This window comes from Acomys minous (assembly GCF_964271855.1).
Source record: "Acomys minous genome assembly, chromosome: 13".
NCBI lineage: Eukaryota > Metazoa > Chordata > Mammalia > Rodentia > Muridae > Acomys > Acomys minous.
In genome coordinates, this window is record NC_140495.1 from 61,209,301 (window position 1) to 61,235,623 (window position 26,323).

A 26,323-nucleotide genomic window follows, 5' to 3' on the forward strand; every position below is an offset into this window, starting at 1 on the left:
AGACTCTCCCGGCACCAAAGCTTCAGATAGATCGTGATCCTTTGTAATCCAGAGTGGGCATCAAAACTCGCAGATGCTCCAGTCCTGTACAAGGTGCTGTAGTGCTGGCAGGGAGGGAACCGAGAGGGAAGAACCCTGCTCACACGGGTAGGATTTGTATGTGACCTTGGTGCATCTTCCTAGATACTTGATTTCTAGGCTGCAATTTCTGTGCTGATTAATGAGAGAATAGCGGGGACATACACTAGGTGTGTCAGCACCTATGGAGGGTCCCCTGGACGTTTTGTTCCACCTTCGAGTGACTCCCAGTATGCAGAGGGCCCAGTTACTTAATGCACTTTGAACCTCACATTACAGTTCAGGACTGTTCGATTCCACAGATGATGAGAAATTACAAAAGCCTCATTTTTTAAGTTACCAGAGCCTTGCACTAATTAGTGCTGTCTAAAGTCAGAATAAATTAGCATTTCCTTACCCAGGTCTTCAAATTTAAAGATGTACACTGATCATAGGAAAGTTAAATGCTTATAGGTTGTTTGTCTTTTATTTGTTTGTTTTGTAATGCAGAAAATTATGATCCATTATTCATGCACCCTGATCTGTCTTGTGGAACACACACTGGCAGCTGTGGACACGTTATGCATGCCCATTGTTGGCAAAGGTAATTTACATTCTTATGTTACTCAAAAGAAGCCATCTGAAGGCTCATAATTGATTTTTCAAGCAAAGGAAATTTTATTCTGAGAGTGGGGATAAAAAGAACTAAAGATACTGATAAATTCCTAAATATTTGCTTAATAAATAAGTGCTTGCTTTGTAATTAATGTAACAGAGCAATAAGAAATAGAGTGCCGGGTACATTTTTAATGTAGCTCTGTATCGGAATCTTCTTTATCCCTGCAGAGAAGGGGAGGAATCTGTCAGGCAACAAGCTGGAAGGACAGGAGAATTTAGTACCATAGAGTAAACCCTGTGCCATAGGTGGCCTATATGTAATGTATTGAGGATTTGGTGCCGTACAGTATATCGTACGTGTAATGTACTAAGGATTTGGTATCATACGGTTAACCCTGTACTGTACGTAGGCAATAAGAGTAATGTGTTCTTCGAGTACCCGAGGAACAGCTCTGTAATCCAGAGGTTAGTACATGCTTGATGGCTCCTCATGCTGTAGTGAATCCTTGTGCCAAGAGGAAGGCCCCAAGCCCTTCCCCACGCTCTGCCCTGTGCTTCATGTGATCCTCAGCACTGTGCTCACTATCTGTGTGACCACTCCCGACAGTGACCACCAGCCCTGAGAAATGGTCAGACAGAGCACCACAGAGTTCCCACTCCTGAAATGCCTGTTAGGCCAGTCAGGCTCTGTTACTTTATTGGTTATAACGTTTCTGTGGTGTAGGACTCCAGAGCCACTCTGAAGTCATGCTGCCTGTGTTTAAGACAGTTCAAGAGTTCGTGTTTGTAATTGTGTGTGAGAAAAACGACAGAATGTTGATGCTTGCACCTCCTGCTGACATAAACTGCACAGATTTTGACGCCCCCTGTTCTCTAATTGTGAAGGTATTTTGATTCCGTTCAAGCTAAAGAGCAGCGAAGGCAGCAGCGCCTGCGCCTGCACACTAGCTATGATGTGGAGAATGGCGAGTTCCTCTGCCCGCTCTGTGGCTGCCTGAGCAACACCGTGATCCCCCTGCTGCTTCCTCCACGGAGTGCCTTCAGCAGGTGAGCTCTGCCGCAGCCTGCCTCAGGGTGGCTTTGTGGGTGATGAAATTATAAAGCAGAGTGGACACTGGGCAACAACATCATGATGTGACCAGATCACCTTCCAGATGTGTTATTTCTTCTGCCAGATCTATGGAGTGTGATTGTGACTTTAAAGAGGAACAAGCCAAAATTTAACTTTTATTCACCTATAAATACTACAGAAGATGTAAATTTTCTGTTTCTTCATAAAAACCTGGTATCATCTTTATTTCTGGAGATCCTAATTTAAAGATGTTCTCTCATGCTTTTAAAGACATTTAGTCTATTGTTGGGTATGGTAGGATACACCTTTAATCCTAGCATGTGCGAGGGAGGTAGGTGGATCTCTGTGAGTTCCAGTCCTGGCTGCACAGTAAGACACTTGTCTCAAGGGGGAAAAAAGTCTACTAGCTTTATATGCTTCCCATGACATACATGGGCACACACATACATCATACACATACATAGTGAATTTAATAATGAATAAGAGCTGACGAGATGGCCTAGCCATTAAGAACACTGCTGCAGCTGGGTGCAATGGCGCACGCCTGTAATCCTAGCACTCAGGAGGCAGAGGCAGGCAGATCTCTGACTTCAAGGACAGCCAAGGCTACACAGAGGAACCCTATCTAGAAAAACAATGCAGAATGCTGCTGCTCTTGCTGAGGATCTGGCTTCAGTTTCTGCCCCACATGGTGGCTCACAACTATTTGTAATTCCATTTCTAGGGGATGTGATGTTCTCTCCTGGCCTCTGTGGGCACTGCTCACACATGGGACATACACATGCATACAGGCAGAACACTCATAAAAAATGAAGTAAATTTATAAAAAGTAAAAATAAGTTTTATGAATAAATTATCTGTTTCTGTGCAGTTCTTTGGATTTAGTTCAAAGCAGAGGCTGGTTTTTCTGTTCACTTGTAGGAACTCAGTTGGCTTTGTCTATGGTGCCATAAAACAGTTGTAGATTGTTATGAGGCTCCCACTTAATCGGTGCCTTTTCATCACAAGAGAGCACCACGGTGCTATCTTATGCCTGTATTTGATCTAGGAAGTAATAGCTGCCCATGAGGAGAAATTACATTTGTTTGATTTTGCCTGTGACTTCGGTGGCTTTGTTTTTGGCTTCTTTCCCGTGGTTGTTAATGATGGCGTAGCTGTAACTGAAGAACGCTATAGCAGAGCAGTGTTTAGAATCTGATATAACTGGGGTAGTGTCAGCGCTGCCCCTTGTGGCCTAAGTCGCGCTGCATAGCTCAGTTTCCATCTGTAAAATGGACACAGGCGTTCATCAAAATACTCGGAGAATTAGATGGGGTGCTTTGAGTGTCTTACAGTAAGGACTTTGCTGGCTTTGTCACGTAGTGTATGGTAAATGTCTGTGGAAATTTAGGCTTCCACACTGTAAGCCAGGCGTGGTGGCGCACGCCCTTAATCCCAGCACTCGGGAGGCAGAGGCAGGCAGATCACTGTGAGTTTGAGGCCAGCCTGTTCTACAAAGCGAGTCCAGGACAGCCAAGGCTACACAGAGAGACCCTGTATCGAAAAACCAAAAAGAAAAAAAAAAAAAAAAGAACGAAGGAAACTCTGCCATAATCCAGTGCTAAAAATACTTGCAGCTTTCAGTGCTATTGCCATCAGTGATCAAAAGGTAACTTCTTTCTCTTGGCCAGGGTCTGTTCTGAGTTTTCTACCTTCAGTGATGGCCCTGAACTGATAACCTCACTCCTATAGGCACCCCAGTCCACCTGTGCAATCAGGTGACAGCTCTGAGGAGGCTGTTGTTTCCTGCCACCACATGGGGTCTAGGCTCAGCAGCAGCAAGGCTCAACAAGTTCACTAGACCTGGATTTTTTGTTTCGTTTTTTGATACAAATTTTCCCAGACCTGATTTTTGTTTTTGTTTGTTTGTTTGCTTTATGTGTGTGAATGTCTTGCCTGTGTGCCACATGTGTGCTTGATGCCCACAGAGACCAGAAGACAGTATTTAGTCCCCTGGAACTGGAGTGACGCCACCATGTGGGTGCTGGGAATCAAACCTGGGTCCGCTATAAGAGCTGCCAGTGCAGGCGGATCTCTGTGAGTTCAAGGCCAGCCTGGTCTACAAAGAGAGTTCCAGGGCAGCCAGAACTACTACACAGAGAAAGCCTGTCTTGAAAAACAAAACAAACAAACAAACAAACAAGACAGCCAGTGTTCTTAACCTCTAAGCCATCTCTATACTCCTAACCTTGATTCTCAAATTGATTGTTTTTTGAGACGGTTTCTACGTGCAGCACTGGCTATCCTGGAACTGTTCTGTAGACCAGGCTGGCCTCAAATCACAGCGATCCTGCCTCTGCCTCCCAGGTGCTGTACCACTGCCTGGTGATTCCCAAATATCTGAGATGTGTCTAAAATACGTCTGTTATTTAAGAGAGCTTTTGTGCCTTAAGTTAATCATTAAGGAGTTAAGTGTTCTCTGCAATCTCTTCTAGGAGGTTAAACTTTTCAGACCAACCAGATCTGACACAATGGATTAGAACAACATCTCAACAGATAAAAACCATCCGGGTGCTAAGGAAAGAAGAAAGTGCTCCTGGTAAGTGCTGCTGACCTGCTTTTGTTTGGTTTCTTCTAAGTGTGCATGTATGGGGTGTGTGTGTGTGTGTGTGTGTGTGTGTGTGTGTGTGTGTGTGTGTGTGTGTGTGTGTTGTGTGTACATGCTTACATGTGGAGGTCAGAGAAGACTTTTAGGAGTTGGTTCTCCTATCATGTGGTTAAAGGAACACAACCCAGTCATCAGGCGCTTTGCCCCTGAGCTATCTCCCCAGCCTTCATACGCTTTCCTCTAAAGTTTAAGTTGTTGGAAAATGTGTCTCCAAATAAAACTGTTTTAAAGTATTTGAAAATGGGAGTCTAGAGAGATGGCTCAGTGAGTCAGAGCACTTGCTGCTCTTGCAGAAAACCCAAGTTCAGTTCCCAGCACCCACATCACAGTTTCTCAACCACCTATAACTCCAGGAGATCCAACACCCTCTTGTGACCTCGGGCACCTACATGCACATATGAATACACTCAAGACACACACAGACATAAGAACATACTTTAAAAGAAACAATGTAATAGGGGCTGGAGAAACAGCTAAGTGGGTAAAAGCACTGACTGCTCTCTTAAAATACCCATGTTTACTTAGCAGCACCTACGTGGTGGCTGTTTGTAACTTCAGTTCCAAGGAATCTAACATGCTCTTCTGACCTCAGTGGGCACCAAACACAGACAGCACATAGGCAAAACACTCATATATAAAAAATAAGTCTTTAAAAAATATATATATTTAACTAGGCTGGGCAGAGTATAAAAATAAATAATAAAATCTCTTTCTGAGGGGTGGTGGAGGTACATGCCTTTAATTCCAGCACTCAGGAGGCAGAGGCAGGTTAATCTCTGAGTTAAAGGCAAGCCTGGTCTACAGAGCAAATTCTAGGATAGCCAAGGCTACACAGAGAAGCCCTATCTCAAAAATAAGTAAGTAATACAATCTCTTTCTATACTACTAAAAAATGAAATCTCCCATTTTAAAATTTGATGTAAGCTCGTTATGGTGGCACAAATCTGTAATCTCAGCATCTCAGCACTAGGGAGACTGAGGCAGGAAGATCATAAGTTAAAAGGCCATCCTGGCCTACATGGCCAGACTCTGGCTCCAGGAAACAATAAAACTAAGTAACCTGATTGATCCTACTTGTCTTTGTCGTAGTAAACTACCCTGACTCTTCATTTTCTGAGAGCACACAAGCTCATGTCTGCAATAGCACATCTCCACCATTGAGGACTCCCTGCATGGGGACTCCGAGTGCTGAGGAGATGGCTCTAGTTCCCATTGGCAGGACCAGTGTTTTCTAGACCCTGCTCTGCCCTCAGGGCCCGTGGGAAAGTGCTGTGGGCAGCATTCTGTCACTAGCTTTCACACATGCAAACAGCATCCTCTCGGCTCTGAGGTCGGCTTGGGCACCTACAGACAGTGGCTTGTCAGCCACAGCAATGCTCCTTACACTTGGTGTAAAGATTTTGGCAGCTTGTAGCAATGGGAATTATTTTCAGGTTTTTATTTGTATTTATTTATTTGCCTACATGGTTGAAATTCATAAAGATGGTGTTGTGTTCTGCTGAAAAAATATGTAAAATGCCTGTTCCTGCAAACACTCTCTCTTCAGGGAACACAGAAGACGTGAATGAAGTACAGGTCCCAGAAGGCTTCAGGCCTGATTCTCGTCCTACGTGAGTATAAGACGTTCTTTCCTTTGAGTCTGGCCCATCTGAAATGGGAAGCTAAGTGAGTCGTTGGTGGGTCAAGGCTTGGCATGGCTGAGGGGACCTGTTACGGTGGCCATCTTGAGTTCTAAAGTTCATATACATGGAAAAGCATGTAGGGCAGGGGTTCTCAACCTGGGGAAGTCGAATGGCCCTTCCACAGGGGCTGCATGTCAAATATCCTGCACATCAGAAATTTGCATTACTATTCAAACACTAGCGAGTCACAGTTACGAGGTAGCAGCGATAATAGTTTCGTTGTTGGGGTCACTACAACATGAGGAGCTGTATGAAAGCTCACAGCATTAGGAGGGTTGAGGACCTCTGTCCTAGACGTTTTGCTCTGATCGGTGCCTGCTGCTCCACCGTGTAAACTGCCACTGTGTCCCTGACTCATCAAGACATTTAAATCCTGGCCTCTCAGCTTGCCCAGCAGGTGTGGGGCTTCCTCTAAACTCCTACCTTTCCTTTAGTGGCCCACTAAACTCTTAGTCGCCTGGCTTCCAAGCCAGAGTATTCCCTACATTGCTGCAGCCAAGAGCCGGTAAGTTACAATGTACAGCTTGGGGTCCAGAACTTGGCACCACTACTCATTCTCTGGGACTTTGAGCAGGGTCTTTAACCTCTCTGTGCCTGGAAGGTGAGGTAATTCCCAGGTCTGCTAAGGGTGAGGTGACTTAACAGTGCAATGCCCTGTGGAATCTGTCCGTGGTATCCTGAGTGACGCAGTAGGCAGACCTGGAAGGCCTTGCTGTGCTTCCCACAGCCCAGCCCCTTTCTGTCCTAGTGCCTATGTGCATACCCTCCGTACTTCCCTTTTGCTTTTTGTTGTTGTTGTTGTTGTTGTTAACCTTATGTTGGATATTGTCAGGGCCCCACGAGTCCCAGGCAAGTGCTCTACCAGTGAGCGCTACCTCCAACCCTGTCCTCATGTTTTGAATTTAGTAATACCTTATTGTCAGATAAAATCTTTTATTTTTCAGTTTGGGATTAAGTCAATTGTCATCTTTTACATTGTGTTTCTTCTGATAGTAATCTGTATATTGTAAGGTCTTCCATCCTGTAGCAGTTGGTCTCTGCTATAGTTCTGTGTGTCTGGTCCTGGGGTAGCTGTACACAGTAAAGCGCAGACACTCTGGGGACCCGCTGGGCAGATCAGAGTCTCACAGCAAGGTCACAAGCCACCAGCAGTCTTTGGCCCAAGGACTCCCTAACGTCAGTGTAGACATTTCTTCCAAGGCTCTATTCTGGGGACACCCATCTGTGTGAATGTGGGGAGCTCCTAAGAGTCCGTCACGAGTCCCTTAGCTCAGGGAGTGCTGTGCCTGTAGTCATCCTGCCTTCAGCCCTGCGCCTCTCCTCGGTCAGGCACAATGGCATACAGCATACAACACAGGGCAGAGTAGCCGAGATGGAGCCATTATCCCTGGGCGACAACTGTTAAGCTAATCCTATGCGGTTTTTATACAGGAACCCATATTCTGATAGCATAAAAGAAATGTTGACGACATTTGGAACAGCTACGTACAAGGTGGGGCTGAAGACTGATCCCAATGACGAGGACCCCCGTGTGCCCATCATGTGCTGGGGGAGCTGTGCGTACACGATCCAGAGCATAGGTAAGATGCTCGCAGTTGTGCCTCCTTAAGTCACAAACTGTTGATTTGAAATGTGCTCAGAAGCTGCGTATGGAGACACACTCCTTAATCCCAGGCAGAGGCCGGCAGATCTCTGTGAGTGTGAAGCCAGCTGGTCTGTAGATTCCAGGCCAGCCAAGATTTCACAATGAGACTCTGCCTTGAAAAAAAAGTAAGATCCAGCCTTCTTGGGCACACGTGGTGCACAGACAGACATGTAGGCAGTCACGCCAACACAGTCATTTTTAATGAATTTTTAGTGTGAAGAGCAGTATAAAGAAGTATAAAAAGAAACAGGAAATACTTGTGTATAAGCAAAATGCTGGTTTGTTTGACAGTTTCTAGATAAATAAAGTAACGGAAAACAAATTTAAGCAGTGGTTATGCCTACTTTTAGTTGAGGGACTCAGTAGGGTTTTTTCTTAATCTTATATGTATGAATGTTTAGCTACAGGTATGTCTGTGCACTACATGTGACCCTGGTGCCTGCAGAGGCCAGCATTGGGCACTGGATGCCCTGCGACTAGAGTTGCAGACAGTTATAAGCTACCATATGATTGCTGGGAACCAAACCCGCCCCTCTGCAGGAACAGCAAATGCTCTTACCTGCTGAGCCCCCATCCAAAGTGAATTCTTGTGAAACGACTTAAAGATACTAAAAACCTACTGGGAGTCATGTTGTACATCTTTAATCCCAGCACATGGGACGCAGAGGTAGGCCAGCCTGATCTACAGAGCTAGTTCCAAGTCAGAAAAACCTTGTCTTGAAAAAAAAGTAATAAAAGATATCAAAACCTGACAAAAATAAATAATTGAACAACCGTTTTTGTTTTTGTTTTTGTTTTTTGAGACAGGGTTTCTCTGTGTAGCCCTGGCTGTCCTGGACTTTGTAGACCAGGCTGGCCTTGAACTCACAGTGATCTGCCTGCCTCTGCCTCCCTGAGTGCTAGGACTAAAGGTGTGCACCACCATGCCCAGCTAGACTAAGTAACTTTTTAAAGATGTAAAATATGTATGGCTTTAAATTTACCTTCTTAACCATCTTGAATCTCTAGAAAGAATTCTGAGTGATGAGGAGAAGCCTCTCTTCGGGCCTCTGCCTTGTAGACTGGTAAGCACGCCCATTGCTCTCGGCAAAACCCCTTCTCTGTGAAGACGCTAACGAGGGTTTGCTTGTGGGCTAGCGTTGTGTGGCCTTTGTCTCAGAGTGTGTTTAGGAGGGGTCTGTTCTCTCCGGTAACTGCAAGGACTTCTTTATTTCAGGACGACTGTCTCCGGTCATTAACTCGATTTGCAGCAGCACATTGGACAGTGGCATCACTTCCCGTGGTACAAGGACACTTCTGTAAACTCTTTGCATGTGAGTGTTTTAGCGTCTACAGCCATCTGTGTTCTGGCAGCTTCTGGTGTTTGGGGACTGTGCTTGTGTTTGCTAGTGCTGTGTGCTCCGTGGTGCTCCAGCTCTAGATCCAGACATGTCGTAATTCCGTGCTTCCTAAGGCGAATGCCGGGGCGGGAGGTGTGCTGACGTGTCTCTTCTGTCTCTAGCCTTGGTGCCTGGCGGCAGCTATGAAGACCTCCCGTGCATATTAGACATCGACATGTTTCATTTGCTGGTGGGTGTCCACAGTTGGCTTCGCATCCTCCTCCTCAGACTCCACGGCAGGCAGGCGGGCAGGCGGCTCTGTCAAGCAGCGGACTTCTGCACACTTGTCTAGTTAGGCCTTGGGGAGCCGAGGTCCTGGGTGTGTGGTGGCCTTCCTCTCTCAGTTGCCTTTGTGGCTCAGATTTTCAATAAGTGTCTAGTTTTAACCCACTAAGATGTGAAAATAGCAGTGGCTACATAAGTGATGCTGACATTTATGCACAACCCATTTAGTGGTTTTGTGTATTTTAGGAAATCTGAACAAATCTAGCCCTGTGGTCATGCTACCTGGTGGCAGACTGCCTCCCCTCCCTTCTTTGTACTTTTTAAATTAGGGTATCTTCATTATACAAAACAGGAGCTTTCCCTGTGAAATTTCACATATATATATACATTGATCACATTCACCTCCCCCTACCTTCTCTTGTTCCCCCTTCTCCTTTTTACTTTCTTTTTTTAAATCTAGATACCACAGATGAGAAAAAATATGCTATAATTTATCTTTATGGTCTGATATACTTTATTTAATATGATACTGGGTCCCATCTTTCCCATCGCTTCACTTCTTTTATTTTCTTTTTTTTTTTTTTTTTTCCTTTCTTTTAATTTTTTATTTTTTATTTTTTGGTTTTTGGTTTTTTGAGACAGGGTTTCTGTGTGTAGCCCTAGCTATCCTGGACTCACTTTGTAGACCAGGCTGGTTTCAAACTCAAAGATTTACCTGCTCCTGCGTCCCAAGTGCTGGGATTAAAAGGCATGTGCCACCACGCCTGGCTTATCATTTCACTCTTAATGACTGAGATATACTACCTTGTGTATTTATTTTTTTAATTAAAAAAGAAAAGAAAAGAAAAGACAAGAAAAGAAACATTTGGCGTGTGTGCTCCGCAGCTCAAACATGGAAGTCATGTCCTTTGATTGCCACACTCTTGAGTATATATACACAAGAATAAATGTTAGGAAAGGAAAGGATTTCACGTGCTGTTTACTGTCATTAGCAGTAGTGTGTTCATAGGGATCCACTGCATAAATGAAATGACAGTGACTGACCCTCCAGGCCCCTTCAGCTCCAGTCAGGTCATCCAGCCAGCCCAAGTGAATTCTCAGATATTGCCCTTCCTCCCCTTTAAGTTTAAGCAGAGGGCTGAGCTTGGCAAGATCCCAGGAGTGCAGAAATGTGTAGCCCTGAGAGGAGAGGTGATGCTGACATTCTGTTTGATGTCTAGGTGGGCCTGGTGCTCGCTTTCCCGGCTCTGCAGTGTCAGGATTTTTCAGGAAGCAGCCTCGGCACTGGAGACCTGCACATTTTCCATCTGGTTACTATGGCACACATCGTACAGATCCTACTTACCTCATGTACAGGTGACTCTCCCAGCGCCAGCCATCAGCTTCTTAAACTTGAGATTTCTTTATTTACAACAAACATGTTTGGGAGAGAGCAATATATAATTTATAGTCAAGTTACTTGCTCTTTCTGTTTATCTTCCTGTAAAAAGTTTTACATTTCTTTCTTCCATGAAAACCCCCTGTGAATTGAACTTTGCTTTCTTCTGTTTGGTCCACTGATCTGTTCCCAGCATATGTTAAGCCGGCTGAATGTTTGTTTCAGAGTGCCAGTTTTGTTTTAACTCACAAGTGTCATTGGTCCCCGGCAAGCTCATTCTTAAGCTATGTTTCCATTCAAGCATCCTATTAGTCAAGTATTGGAAAACAATTGTGTTAACTGACAGGCCCCACTATGTGGTGGCTGCTAGACCGTGTTAGCTGATCCTGCCCACGGTATAGTGGTTCACTCAGTGCTCATAGGGAGGTCAGTTCCACATACACACTTAAAAGTGACAAGTCTGTATGTATAGGAATATTTCCTACTGTGAGTGTGTGGGTGTGTTTGGGTGCTTGGCTGGTGCGCTCGCCAGCCCTTCCAGCCACACAGTGGGAATGGAGACTACTAGTATGTCCTTGTCTTTCAGAAGACAATGGCATGGATCAAGAGAATCCCACTGGGGAGGAAGAACTGGCCATTCTCTCTTTGCACAAAACACTTCACCAGTATACTGGAAGGTGAGACCCCATTCTCCCATGACCGGCACTCCCCACAGGCTAGCAGGGTCAGCATGAGGAAGGGCTCGGTTTGTTAACTGGGGGAAATTGCTGTGTGTGGATGTGTTTACAAGAAGATATGGGAGTGACTATTCAGGGCCCTAAGAGAAAGACGATGATGATGATGATGATGATGATGATGATGATGATGATGATGATGATTGGAGCCTCCCACACTTGCTTGGCAGTGAGCTCTTAGCCCTCCATTTGCTCAGTCAGATGCCAGCTGGTGGACAGATGCACTCTGAAGTTGCTTTCCTAAAACACAGTATTTTACTAGCAATTTCAAAATGCAAATCAGATTAACATAGTGTATTTGCAAGATGGTATCCAGGATTGACAGAAATCAAGTGAGATGACTAGAACAGCACGTCCTGGCGTCACTGTGCCTTGGAAGAGCATTCTCGCTTAGATTCTAACAGTGTGTACCGAGAACCTGAGAGAATGTTTGTTCTGGGCTGGAGAGATGGACCCAGTGGGGAAAGTGTTAGTTGCACAAACATGAAGGCCTCAGTGTGAATCCAGCGTCCATGTAAGAAGCCCTGGGGCTCGATGTGAACCCAGCATCCCTGTCAGAAGCCCTGGGCCTTGGTGTGAATCCAGTGTCCATGTAGGAAGCCCTGGAGCTTGGTGTGAACCCAGCATCCATGTAGGAAGCCCTTGGGCTCGGTGTGAACCCAGCATCCATGTAAGAAGCCCTGGGGCTCAGGGAGACAGGAGGCTCTCGGGGCTTGCTGGCCCCCAGCACAACTCCAGGCTCAGAAAGAGACTGAGTGTCAAAGGAATAAATGGAGAGTGGTGGAAAGCAGGCACTCATAGCTCCTTCTGGCCTCTGAGTGCGTGCACACATTTGGATACACCATGCATGTATATGCACACATTAAAACAATTCTATGACTAAGTCATCCCATCTGAGAACCTGCACTAGTGAAGTAATCCAGCATACAGAAAAGCTTACGGGCATTAGCAGACCTGATCTATGTTAACTCTGCCAACACGGAACTGAAGGGATCCAGAGCTTTGTGTAGGGGCATAGTTTGAGGTCAGTTGTGATCAGTGTGTCCTGAAATAAAGTGGATGGATTAAAAATTATAGCGTGTAGTATGTCCTAGATAGAACGGTAGTCTTCAACTTCATATAACTAGAGCTGTGTAGGACACATTAGCATGGAAGCAGTATACTCGAATACTGTGTGCTGGTGTAAGATTCTGGAATAACTGCTGGGTTTGTTTTAAGATGAAGCATCCGGGCTCGAGAGAGGTTAAGAGCACTGACTTCTCATCTAGAGGTCTTGAGTTCATTCCCAGCAACCACATGGTGGCTCATAACCATCTATAATGAGATCTGGTGCCTTCTTCTGGTGGGCAGGCATACATGCAGTCAGAACAGTGTGTATATAAGAAATAAGATGAAACGTCCACATGTTGTCCTGGCTGGCCTTGAACTCACAGAGATCTGCCTGCCTTTGCCTCCGAAGTGCTGGAGGGTCTTGCTTCACCACACCCAGTTTGCGTTTTCATTTTCTTATTTTTCTGTATATGTAGCTATATTACATTTGTAAATCTTAATACTATCATTGGAGGCCCCATCACCATGTATGCTTGACATCCCTTAATAGCTAAGGTTATCACTAGCCTTAGACCTCCTAACTATAGCATCATCAATTCCAAATGTCGATCTTGGTTTTCACACTCTGCTTTACTGCACTGATCTTCCCTTTCTGGTTTTCCTAATGCTGATTTTCTCTCCTCAGTGCCTTGGAAGAAGCCCCCTCTGGCTGGCATCTGTGGAGAAGTGTCCGGGCTGGCATCATGCCTTTCCTCAACTGTTCTGCTTTATTTTTCCATTATTTAAATGGAGTCCCAGCCCCACCAGACCTTCAAGGTAACTGTCCGTTTCTTCCAAAATGTTTGTAGTCATCTGCTCCAGCTATTTAGATAAAGATGAGGCTAGGTGTAATAGAGCATGCCTTTACTCTCTGTACCAGGAAGCAGAGGCAGCGTAGTCTACTCATGAGTCCCAGGACAGCCAAAATGATGATGGTAATTTTAATAATAACAATAATGTTATTGTTGTTGTTGTTAAATAGAGTAACGATGAGTTAGAAACTGTAAAGTGGCTAGAGACAGAGCCTCAGAGGTGGTGCTTGCCTGACATGCTGGAGCCTTGGTTCTGCCCCAGCACTTTAAGAAAACAAAACAAGGGCTGGAGAGATGGCTCAGTGGTTAAAAGCACTAACTGTTCTCCCAGAGGACCCTGGTTCAATTCCCAACTGTCTATAACTCCAAGATCTCACACCCTCATGCAGGCATACTTGTAGGCAAAAACCAGTGCACAGAAATTAAAAGTAAATATTTTTTAAAAAGCAAAAGCATAAATGAGTGCATATGATTAAATAACGAGAGCGTAGGTAATTGGCCTATGGCAGCATACCCCTATCGAATGCTAATGTGCATCTTTGCATATGCGTCCGCTGCCTGTGAATCCCAGGAAGTTACTGACTGTGAAAACCTCTGTGAAAATGTGCATTTACACTACACTTCAGGGCTCAGGAATATCTGGCTTCTCTCAGGTTATAGAGTACTCAGAAGCACGTGATCCAAGCCCACAGGAGGCAGGGGCTGGCAGGTGGCTGACTTTCAGGCCAGCCTCTCTCGCTTCTGTGTGGGAGGTAACTGGGTATTTGTGCCTCTTCCTTCCCATTTGCAGTCCCTGGAACAAGCCATTTTGAGCATTTATGTAACTACCTTTCCCTGCCAACCAACCTCCTTCGCCTCTTTCAAGAAAGCAGTGATATCATGAACTCTCTGATTGAAAGGTAATGTTCGCTCAGCTCTGCGGTATTTAGAAGGATTTATAAAGTAAACTTAGTCTTTTACCCTTCAAAATCTCCAATGCTGAACATGATAGAATTCAACACGTAATTCAACTTAGGAGAGTTCGAATGCTTTTCCAAGTGTAACAGCACACACCTTTATCCTCAGCACTCGGGGAGGAGGGGAGGAGGTTTCTGTGAGTTCAAGGGCAGCGTGGTCTACATAGTTCCAGACCAGCCAGGGCTACACAGAGAAACCTTGTCTCAAAAATAATGAGTAAGTTTTTAAGAGAATTTGAGTGTCTAGCTAAGGATGTGGCTTCAGGATAAGATTGCTGCCAACCTAGTAACTTAAGATCCCATGGAGAAGTGCTGTGAGGGAATGTTTATTCCCTTCATGGGAACTGACTTGTTATGGACTCTGTTTCCATAATTGTGTGTGTGTTGCTGCGCTGTTTTGTTTGCTGCTATGGGTCTCCCTATAAAGTCCAACTGGGCCTCAAACTTCAGAGCCTCCTAACTTGCCTCCTGAGTGACTGCAGGCCTACACCAGCGCACCACTCCCATTTCGCCGATTCTTAAAGCTGAAGTACAAAGGTGTGGGACCCACCTTAATCCCAGCACCTGGAGGCTGAAGCAGAGGGCTTGCTGTATGCAGGGAGTTCAAGGCCAGCCTGGGCTATATAATGAGTTCAAGGCCAGACAGGGGCCACATACTGAGACCCTGTCTTAAACAATAAAGACAATGGCATGCGACCACATGAGTCTGAGTAGTTCCATTCAGGGGGTAAAGTAAAGTAGAGATTATCAGGGCCTGGGGAAGGGCAGATAGTGATTAATAGGGTTAGGCCAGATGAGAAAGATCTGGGGATGGGTGGTAGTGATGGCTATACAACAGTCTGAGTACACTTAATGCCGGAGAACTGTTAGGTAAGTGTCTGGAACGCCACCTGTAATCCTAGCACTCGGGGCTGTGGCAAAGGCCAGCTAGGCTGCGTAGTGAGACCCTGTCTCACAAAATTAATTTCACCTTTTCGGTTTGCCTTAAAGTTGGTGCCAGAACAGTGAAGTTAAAAGCTATCTGAATGGAGAGAGAGGAGCAATAAGGTGAGTTAGGGGAACTCGGGTGTTTGGTGTGGGTGGTGGCAAGAAGCCGCATGGGGTGTGAATGCTGTGCTCCTTCAGTGCTGCGGCCCTCACACGCGGGATTCCAGAAGGTGGGGTCCTGTCTCCACCTTCAGGCCCTGCTAGGAGTTGGACAGGAGTGTAAACATACTACATCCTGGATAAAGAAACAAAAGTAGCAGTGTTTGGAGAAAAGTGCTTTAGAAGTGTAGCTCTTAGTCCTGCATTTTGTTGGTTGTCTTTCTGTTTCTTTTTATCCTATCTTTCATTGTGAAGAAATTGGAATTGGCCAGTCATCAAGAAGGGTATAATAAGCTTCTCCTGAGCAGAAAGGGGAAATGTGGGCATCTGGGTCAGGGTTACTCACTGGAAGACCGTGGGTGACTGGAAGGGTCCGTCATAGCCAGCTGCTCAGGAGACCTGCGTCACGGGTCAAACCCCAGACAACCTTGCACCCTCTGTACCCAAGCTCCTCTGCCTCCAAGACCAACCCGGGGCAGGGGTGGCTGGATCTCAGGTGGGGACAAGGGTGACGGTGGATCCCACAGGGAATGAAGCCCTGAAGGACTGAATTGAGTCACGGAGCCAATGTGGCTGATAGAGAGAAAGTGGTTGCCCTCTTGTAGCGCCTTCAGATCACCCTAGTAAGCACACAGCTTCTGCCATCAGTCCTGAAGTTGTGTGCATGGGATCTCCGATATTGTGCCAACCAGGGCAAAACCAGGAGTGCGTGCCCTCACGTGCGCCTCCTCCCTACAGCCACCAGACATTTGCTGAAATGGGCAGGCAGATGTCACTGTTCATCTGAGCGCGTCAAGTGAAGAGTGGGCACTTCCTCCCTCCGGGGCTCCCCCATCCCTGGGGCTCCATTGAAAGAGTCTGGGCAAGAGACAAGCAGTGTAGTGTCCATTCAGAATTGCTTTGGTTTGCTTTGGGTGTTTTTGTTTTGATTTTTCTACTATTTGTATTTGTGTGTGGATGTTGGTGTGTGCATGCCACAGGCTGTGTGTGAAGGTCGGAGGACAGCTTGCAGGCGTCAGTTCTATTCTACTATGTAGATTCCAGGAGTTGACATCAGGCCGTCAGCTTGGCCCCAAGCCCCTGTCCCTGGTGGTGGATGGTCCCTGGGGCACTCTCAGGGAGAGAGTCACGTGACAGCGGGCTTTACCCCATTTCCAAAGACTTCCCTGGGTGGTGCATTCCTTCCAGAAAATTGACAGACCCACTTGGTTAACTTTAAGAGGAGACAGCGGTCTGTCCTGTTGTTTACCAGCTGGAACCTAAGCTCAGGCAGTTTAGACAGCTGTGTGTTAATAGCCTCTCGGTTTAGGACGTCCTGTCTCCACCCACAGCCAGCCGCCTCAGATGCTACTTCTGAGCAGTAGTGAGAGTCCTGCAGCCTGGGTCCCCAGTTCTCCAAACCCCCATTACAGGGGAGGGGTCACGCCCCGGCCTGCAGGCCAGCCGCTGGCAAATGGCTGAGAAGCAGTCAGGTGAGAGGCCTTCACTGCTCAGTCACTGCTCAGTTCAACGACCCTTGTTTTACTCTGAGCCAGGATTTAAGGGAATCTCGTGATAGCATGGGCACACACTCGCTGAGTTCTTGACATTTCTGACTCCATAGCTACCCGAGAGAAGCTAACAAGCTGATAGACCTGCCGGAGGACTACAGCAGCCTCATTAACCAGGCGTCCAATTTCTCGTAAGTCTCTCTTGGTGCCCTGCCCCTCAGATCCTTCCACGGACAGTCACAGCTGCTCATGCGAGCTCTTTGCTTTGTGTGAGGAAGAGAAATCAGCAGCACGTCTGTACCATGGTTAGTGGAAGTGTCACTTGCCGTGTCAGGCAGGGCATGGAGTGAAGCTCGGCGTCTGTCCGCGCCGCCCTACTTGCCCTGTGACCACACCATGCTGAGCGCTGGGCTGAGTCTCTCAGCCCTAGTTTACTCTGTTGATGTGATAAAACACCAGCTGAAGCAGCCTGGGGAGGAGAGGGCTTTACCTGGTTCAGCCTCCAGTCTTTCACAGAGGGCAGTAAGAGCAGGAGCCTGAGGCCAAGAGCTGAAGCAGAGACCACGGGAACCTGCTGTTTATACAGCCCCGGCCCTGCAGCCATGGCTGGCACTGCCCAGGTGGGCTGGCATCCCACATCAACTTTCAGCCAAGAAAGTGCCCTGCATACATAGGCCGTTCTCATGGAGGCACTCTAATTTGAAATTTCTTCTCTGCCCTTCCCTATGTGTCTAAGATGCTAACTATACGGGCTTCTGTTCCTAAGCAGCAGCTGTTGCTACTTTACATGTCTGCACTTGAAGTGCCTATATACATCTGCAGTGCTTTGCACATTGTGACTGAGATTTGTGCATGGCTGGAGACAGCACTTTTCTCTGCTCCATAGTATCCCGCTGCCATCAGTGGCAGCCCTCCGTTTCCATACAGTGCTCTCTTTCATTGGCCTTTCCTCCGGATGCTGCTCCCTGGGGTGTTTCTGGTCCGTGGTTTTAGTGTGTGCTCCAGTATCCTAACACAGAGCAGTTAATATTGAAATACTATTTTCCAGGATGCTCTGTAGCTACATGTCTTCATAGCAGTGATGTGTTATTGTGTCTTTGTCTTGGAGGTGCCCCAAATCAGGTGGTGACAAAAGCAGAGCCCCAACTCTGTGCCTCGTGTGTGGAAGTCTCCTCTGCTCTCAGAGTTACTGCTGCCAGGACGAGCTGGAGGGGGAGGATGTCGGAGCCTGCACAGCGCACACCTACTCCTGCGGCTCCGGGGCGGGCATCTTCCTGAGGTGAGGCCCTTGGCTAGACTGTTCAACTGAGCACTGCAGGGACTTTGAAGCCACCGTGTTCACTGTGAGGACTGTGAAGGGCCGTGGCTCTCATGTTTCCTGCATGGCAGCTACCAGCTCTGTTGGTTCTTCCAGGAGCGCCAGATATCAGCTGGCAGTTCTGTCCCCTTAAACATGGTAGGCTGCCCTGTCCCTGCTTCCTCCCAGCTGCACTAAGAGTTCCTGTCAGGGGCTGCAGAGACAGCACAAGAGTACTGGCTGCTCTTGCATAAGAAAGACCTGGATTGGTTTTCAGCATCCTCACTGGCAGCTCACAACTGCCTAGAACTCTGATGCTAGGGGATCTGACACCCTCTTCTCACCTCTGTGGGCTCACATACCTACACGTAAAACATAAATTGATAAATCTTTAAAAACTAACATCAACGTTTACTTTTGTCAAGTCAGGGTTTCTCTGTGTAGCCCTGGCTATCTTGGACTCACTTTGTAGACCAGGCTGGCTTCCAACTCACAGAGATCCACCTGCCTCTGCCTCCCTGAGCTGAGTGCTAGGATTACAAGGGTGCACCACACCCTGCTCTCATGCATAATTTTTTAAAATTATGTATACAGTGCTCTGCCTGCATGTCCACCTGCATGCCAGAAGAGGGCATCAGATCACATTATAGATGGCTGTGAGTCACCATGTGGTTGCTGGGAATTGAACTCAGGACCTCTGGAAGAGCAATCAGTGCTCTTAACCGCTGAGCCATCTCCCCAGCCCCTCATGCATAATATTTTAAATAAGTAACTTTCTCATAATTGTGAAAACATCATTCGTATTTCATGTTTAGAAGTTAGCTGTCTTCCCTCACACTTCACTGTTTTAGATTCTACTCCTGGAGCTCTGGGTTCTCGCTCCAGACTATGTGTTTGTAGCACGTCACTACTAGGTACATCACAGCGTCCTGGCTCCACTATAGACTTGGGCAGCGGCTTGCTGCTTCCAGGTGTCGCTCTGCTGTGGTTCTCTTCCCCTCTAACCCTGGGCTTTTGTTCATTTGTTTCCTCACATAAGCCCTGTTCCGTCTGAAGTGGGATCAACACCTTGGTTACTTATGTAAATACACAGTGATGAACCTTCTCTCCACAGAGTGCGGGAATGTCAGGTGCTATTTTTAGCTGGCAAAACCAAAGGATGTTTTTATTCTCCTCCTTACCTTGATGACTACGGGGAGACTGACCAGGGACTCAGGTAAGGGCCCAGCCGGGGGCGCCCCTCCTTCCTGGAGAGTGTGAGGAGCGGGAAGTCGTGCAGTCAGCCGGGCCAGTGCCCAGGGTTCTGATGGAGGTGGCTCCATTAGCCATGCACATGTTTCTAAGGAGGGCACCAGGCTGCCTCATCCACTGTTTGTTTCCTACCCTGAGAATATCATGAGAGGGTGAGGCATGGCTTCGTTGGTCAAGCGCTGCGGTGCAGCCGGGGGAGCAGGGCTTGGCCCCAGGACACGTGTAAAAGGCTGAGCGTAGTGCTACATGCTCTGATCCCAGTACTGAGGCGGTGGAGAAGGAGAGGGTGGGTCCTAGGGCTTCCTGCCAGCCAGCCTCACCAGAAAGTAAGAGACTGTCTCGAGAAGCAAACTGGCGAGTGAGTGAGCAAGAAGACCCCTGAGGTTGACTTCTGGCTTCTGTGAGCATGTGCAGCAGGCATAAGAACACCACAGGTGTGCATGTCGACGCATACTAATTAATTCCTTTAAAAATGCCTGCGGAGAAGGCTTAGTGGGTAAAGGGCTTGTCTGAAAAGCCTGAGGACTTGCAGTCAAATCCCCCAGCACTGTGTCACCCTAGCGCAGAAGGCAGAAACAGGCAAGTCCCTGGAGCTTGCCAGCCAGAATGGGGAGCTCTGGGCTCAGTGGACGGGCTTGTGCGTGAGGTGAGCTGGAAGGAGGCAGAGGAAGGCATCCCGCCATTGGCCCCAGGCTCCACAGGCAGCACGCGGCATGTGCTCGCAGATCCACATGCACATCCACACATGTTGAAAATAAAAACTTTAAGTTTAATAGTAAACAAAAAGGCTGATGATGGTTCAGCATGCTTTGCGGTGGGGCCTTGTGAGTGGGAAGGTCCGCATACAGATTTCAACCATGGAATCCCATGTAAAAGTAGAGAAAATGACTCCAAAGAGTTTCCCCTGACTGCCACATATGCACAACATGCACACATACAATAATAATATTAATAAATTTTTTAAGTAAATAATGTAAAAAAAATTAGCCTGGTGATGATGGTTCACACCTTTAATCCAAACACTCACGAGGTACAGTCCAGCGGATCTGAGTTCAAGACCAGCCTACTCTAGATAGTGAGTCCCAGGTCATCCAGGGCTACACAGAGAAACCTTGTCTTGAAAAATCCAAAATAAAAGATAAATAAAAAATTTAAAAGATTGCCATGAGCAACATAGGATACATATGAGAAAAGGAGAGAGACGGCACTTAATTCCATTTATCACCTGTGTGATTTGCACATAGCAGCCCCAGCATCAGCACAGGGCTCTGTGTGACTTTTCCTAAGACCAGACTTGCCTGCCCAGAGATGTGTGTGGAGAGAAAATCACACTGAAGCAGACACAGTGGCCTGTGAGGTGCAGCTGCTTCTGCCATGAACTCCCCACTCACAAGGCCCCACCGCAAGCATGCAGGCCTTCCTGCCCTCAGAGGATGAAAGGGTTGATATAGCCATGACCTCCCAGGCTTGAGTGGCCAAGGTTGGGCCCTATGCCACTTGGTGGCAGTTCATCTCTGAAGAGTGAGGGCCTTACAAGAAGGTCCTCAAGCCTGGGCATGGTGGCGCAGGCCTTTAATCCCAGCACTCAGGAAGCAGGGACAGGCAGATCAATGTGAGTTCAAGGCCAGCCTGGTCTACAAAGCGAGTCCAAGACTACACAGAGAAACCCTGTCTCAAAGAAAAAAAAGGTCCTCGATTCCAAAGTAGAAGCAGACCGCCAGCTTGGGGCTCTGAGCCCACCTGGGGACCCAGCCAAGCCTGCACTCGGTCCACCTGGAGCCAGCGCTTGCACACATTTGCCTGTTCTGCTGAGGCTTCTGGGTGACAGCTCCCATCTGTACTCTTGTCGCTCTTCCACCCTGTCCTTTGCCCAACTACCATTTTGACACATCACCCACAGAATAAAGAGTTTTAACCTCTGAACCCAGACCTCCTGGGCCCCAGCCATGTTTCCTGACCTCATTTCGCTGTGTGGCTCTCAGGCCCCCCCTTCTCTCTTCAGCCCATATTCACAGCAGCAGTGAAGAGAGGGTGTGTGGGTGTGCGTGGGCGTGGGTGTGAGTGGGCGTGGGTGTGGGTGTGTTCAGTAGGGCACTGAACAGAAACTGCAGATTTGTAAACTAGTACCACGCACCTTGCCTGGCACAGAAGGCATGGGCCGTGAGGGATGGGTAAACCATGCATGTGAGTGACACGTGTCTCTTTCTAGACGAGGAAATCCTTTACATTTATGCCAAGAGCGGTTTCGAAAGATCCAGAAGCTCTGGCAACAGCACAGCATCACAGAGGAGATTGGACACGCGCAGGAGGCCAACCAGACCCTGGTCGGCATCGACTGGCAGCATTTATAACCACTCCCCTCCCGAAAACGTGACTTGGAGTTTGTAACCCAACTGGCTATTCCAGAAAGACAACGGGAAATAAGCTCGGCTGAATCTATTTTGAAATAAATTCTTTATTTAAGTTCTTCTTCCCAGTTTTATTTTTCTAGTTTCTGGCTCTAGGGACTGATGAAAATCATTTTCTGCCAGATTTTATTGCTGTGTCCCTCAGATGCCACCTGGGCTCAGCCTTCTCTAGGCCGGAACCCAGCTCCTCTCGAAGTCGCCTGCTTCAGTTGCCAGTCGCCTGAGCTGTTCCACACCACCGATTGTGTTGAACTTGCTGGCTGTCCAGCAGAGGCCACAGGAGCCCTGGAGCCCATCAGGATGACACGTCCCCCTTGGTGCCTCCTGCTGAAGTGCGGTCACCTCTGGGACTGGACCTCACCTCTAAGAGCTGAGCAGTGGAATTTGAAGACAGGCTTCCCTTCTCTCCGTGGCCTAGATGGCTGAGGATGCTAACAGGGAGCCTAGGGTGCAGAGCAGCTGGCTTTTCATGGCTGTAGATGGTTGGTTTTTCTCTTCCTTTGTCAAGACATTCGGCTTTGAGAGCATTACTCAGTTAAAGGGCTTTCTGAAACATAAGGACCTCCTAGGCTTTCAGAGGCATTGAGGCTAAGCAGAGCGTGTGTGCACCCTCAAGCAGACAGTAGCTGGCAAGTGAGACCTCAGCTGAGTATAGCGCTACAAGCTTGTAATCCCAACACCTGGAAGGCTGAGGCAGGACCAGGAGTTCAAGGCTAGCTCACACATGTTACAAGCTCGAGGCCAGCCTGGATAACTTGAGACCCTCTCTCAAACCAAACAAAGCCCGGAAGCCGGTGTTCTGAGGTTCCCTGCCCTGCCCCACGTCTCCTGGATTAGATGTGCTGCTGTTTGCCACTGGTTCAGAACATTCCTCAGACAGCACGCACACACTTCTATCCTTTTTAGGTATTATTACTCTAAGAGGTGCCTTCCTAGAACTATAGCCACTTGGTGCCACAGTTACAGCTCTGGCACACTGCACACCTACTTCCTCGTCTAACAGACCTGCGCATAGAGCTCACGTACCCGTGGTGACAGCAGACTCTGCAGAGGGATGAACTCCACCCTCCACATGGGGCCGAGGCTACATGAACAGAAAGGGGCTGTCCGCCTTTCTAACCCACCCCAAGAACCTTTCCCTCAGCCTTTCAAATGGCATCCACAAGTTCTGTTCCACTCAGCTGTATCCGTGCCACAGTACCCCAGGAGGGTCAGAAATCCAGACCAGAGGCTCAAAGAAATGCAGGTAGCACAGTCTCCAGGATCATGTGAGGAGCTGCCTCCCCTTCGAGGATGGACTGCATGCAGTTAGCTCTTGTGCTTGGCACAGGCTCAGGAAGAGGGTATGCAACAGGAAGCCCAGACTAGAATTTCCCGTGCCCTCCCTTTCCCTAGCCTTTCCTTGGCACGGTCTGAATGGGCTGTGAGTGATGTAACCGTTCCTTCTGACTTTTGACATATGCCGTTTCTTTAGATTTTAAATTCTGCTTCTTCTGGTTTTTTTTTTTTTTTAATCTCTTCTTTACCATGCTTAAGTTTAAAATTATGAGAGCATCTCTAGGCTTGAGCCTAGTGCTAGTGCACTTACCAGGCCTGAGTACGATGCTGGGTTCTATCCTGCTACCAACCCAAAAAGGAAAAAATCATGAGCACAGCTCTAAGTGGGCTATAAGCATCTTCACAGGCCGTACCGAGACTTCGCTTTCAGGCCTGACTCCACGGGAGCCTGGAGTTAGCGGAGGGCAGCCCTGGGTTTCACTGCTGAGAATGTCAGGGCCTGGGCAATGAACTACCACAGAGCTGCAGAGCCCGCACACTCTGTGTGGAATGTTAAAATGTGTTCTCTCTCTATCAGCACATCTGACTTTTATTTGTTTCGCATGTTTTTTTGTTGTAGAAATGTTTATATAACATGCTTTCCATATCAGGGAAAATCATATGTTTAATAAATTGGCTATAATTTTAATATCTGTGGACACTTGTAAAATTTGGGATGTATCATATGTAAAAAGTTTAAAGATATTCAAATAAATGCTTTAGGTGTTGACATTACTTCAGTTGCCTCCATCTTCTCTGTTTTGTTTCGCACAACGCTCCAGCAAAGCTCCCCGTGTCACCTTGCTGCAAAAGTGGGACGTCAATATTAGCCTAGAATTTAAGAGGCTTAAACTATTAGTGTCAGTTATGGCCACTAGCCAAGCCATGCTGACCTTCCCAGAAAGCATGGACATTGTCTCAGCCGATTAAAGTTGCTGCTTCTTACTTATGAGAGCTAGAACCCTCTGGGGCCATTGGACCTTAGATCAGTACGCAGCAAGTCTGTGGGAGACTCCCGTGTGTAACCTCCTGCGTGGCCTTGCCTGCTTGTCTGCGAGTCCTTGTTTTGTTTATTGTTATTAAGATTATGTATCTTATGTACATGAGTCCTTTATTCAGATATTTGTCTTCATGACAGAAGAGGGCATCAGACCTAATAGATATTAAATCCTATTATAGATGGTTGTGAGCCACCATGTGGGTGCTGGGGATTGAACTCAGGACCTCTGGAAGAGCAGCCAGCGCTCTTAACCTCTGAGCCACCTCTCCAGCCTGAGTCCTTGTTCTTATACACTCACCAGATGCTTGGCTTTTGAGATGTGTAGAAAAAGGAAACTTACTGAGGGGAGAGTTCTCAGAATCCTCTTACCAGACACAGTCAAACATTGCACACAGTCAGCGTCAGGCTCTCCATTGGCTTCCTACCTCCTGTCGTTATGGCTGCCTCCAGCTAACTTCTACCCTAGCTCAGCTTCCTCGCACTGGCTGCTGGCTCTTTTTCTGGCTGGTTGGCTGGATTGGGTTGGGGTTGGGTTTTTGAGACATGGCTTGTCTGTATAGCCTTTGCTGTCCTGGAACTCAACTGGGTAGACAAAGCCGGCCTCGAACTCAGAAATCCGAGTGCTTAGATTAAAGGCATATGCCACCAGGGCCCTGCTGCCCTGACCCTACTCTTACCTAGTGATATTTACTGAGGTTTACTTTTCAGGGAGTAAGATCAACCCTTTTTAGGGCACAGGGTGGTTTTTTACATTTTGGCAAATGCACAGTTGTTTGACAACCACCGCAATTGAGAATTAGAACATTGCCTTCTCCCCAGAGCATCCGACATGCCCCTCTGGCGTCACCTCCTCCCTGCCCTGCATGCTGCTGACTCACTCACTGCCCTGCACCCCTTCCAAATGTTAGGTGATTGCTGTCACATCAGGTGCCTCCCCCACCTGCTTCTCTGCCCTCCAGCGCGTTGGAAAGCTGAAGAACGTGGCTGAGTTTCCGAGCATGCGTGAAGCCCCACAAAAGCTGCTGTGTTTTTTAACCACCTACAGTCCCAGCGAGGCAGGGAGATCAGGAGTTCAAGGTCATCTCGGGTACACAGTAAGTCTGAGGCCTGGAATACGTAAGAGATGGTTTCTGAGATAAAGTATTAAAAGGGAGAGTACATTTGAGAGTCACACGTGCCTGTGGGTGCTGATGGTACCCACTGTGCAGATGTCAGTGCAGTCACCAACTGAAGGACCCTGGGTGATTGTTGCGGTTGCAGACGCTCCCGTGTAGGGCTTTGTATGAACCCAGCTTTTTATTTCTTTAAGTGAATGGCTATGAGGTGTCCTTCCATGGTGCTGCTCCCCTCTGGAGGCAGTCCCGTGTCCACTGTGACATGGGAAGGCATCTGTCCCACCCTTGCATAGACTTCATACCTTCCACAGGTACAGCTCTGCCACATGTGGCCACCAAGCGCTGCTCCTCAGTCTGGTGGGTAACGGGCCCTAGTTGTTTCGGCTAAGCTGCAAACCTGCTTGCCTAGCGTGACGAGTGCCCGGGTGAGGAGGGGCTTGGAGCTTGCCAAACAGAGCACCAGCTAATCTTATTAGCTGATATTCAGGTTACTTGGGGTTTACTTGGTGGCTTAGTTTGGAGCTTGAAGCATGTTGGAAGGAAATTGTAGGTTCTTGAGACTACAAACTCCTAGGGTTCCTGTCTTTCTGAGTGTTCAGCATAAGAAGCCACCAACTGTTATTTCATAGGTATTGTTTGAAATTAGGGGCCTGGGGGTGGAGAAATGACTCAGTGGTTAAGGGCACCGCCTGCTCTTTCAGAGGTCCTGAGTTCAATTCCCAGCAACCACATGGTGGCTCACAACCATCTATGTTATCTGGTGCCCTCTTCTGCAGATAAAGCATTCATATACAATAAATACAATAAATAAATCTTTAAAAACAAGAAAAAGAAAATAGAGGGCTGGGGCCAGGCATGGTAGCGTATGTCTTTAATCCCGGCACTCAGGAGGCAGAGGCAGGCAGATCACTGTGAGTTCGAGGCCAGCCTAATCTACAAAGCAAGTCCAGGACAGCCAAGGCTACACAGACCCTGTCTCGAAAAACAAAAAGTAAAAAGAGGGCTGGGCCAACATAATAGTGACACAGGCCTTCAATATCAACACTCAGGAGGCAGAGGCTGGCA

At 47.5% G+C, this 26,323-nt stretch overlaps 1 protein-coding gene across 5 annotated transcripts in view; it reads left to right on the plus strand.

Annotated features, from left to right (window-relative positions):
- Positions 1–23,878, plus strand: part of UBR2 (ubiquitin protein ligase E3 component n-recognin 2) — an 85,129-nt gene extending 61,251 nt beyond the window's left edge. For 2 of the 5 annotated variants that reach the window (XM_084752954.1, XM_084752953.1), the window contains exons 31-47: positions 568–661; positions 1,561–1,722; positions 4,222–4,325; positions 5,941–6,004; positions 7,508–7,656; positions 8,730–8,785; positions 8,938–9,034; positions 9,223–9,290; positions 10,546–10,681; positions 11,290–11,380; positions 13,173–13,303; positions 14,129–14,237; positions 15,285–15,341; positions 16,984–17,061; positions 17,979–18,149; positions 19,282–19,383; positions 21,628–23,878. In XM_084752954.1, coding sequence (XP_084609080.1) covers positions 568–661; positions 1,561–1,722; positions 4,222–4,325; positions 5,941–6,004; positions 7,508–7,656; positions 8,730–8,785; positions 8,938–9,034; positions 9,223–9,290; positions 10,546–10,681; positions 11,290–11,380; positions 13,173–13,303; positions 14,129–14,237; positions 15,285–15,341; positions 16,984–17,061; positions 17,979–18,149; positions 19,282–19,383; positions 21,628–21,769 — 1,811 coding nt within the window. In that variant the 3' untranslated portion in view covers positions 21,770–23,878. The remainder of the gene's footprint in view (positions 1–567; positions 662–1,560; positions 1,723–4,221; positions 4,326–5,940; positions 6,005–7,507; positions 7,657–8,729; positions 8,786–8,937; positions 9,035–9,222; positions 9,291–10,545; positions 10,682–11,289; positions 11,381–13,172; positions 13,304–14,128; positions 14,238–15,284; positions 15,342–16,983; positions 17,062–17,978; positions 18,150–19,281; positions 19,384–21,627) is intronic. The other 3 variants (XM_084752957.1, XM_084752955.1, XM_084752956.1) reach the window with 2 other exon arrangements.
- Positions 23,879–26,323: the final 2,445 nt, after the last annotated feature.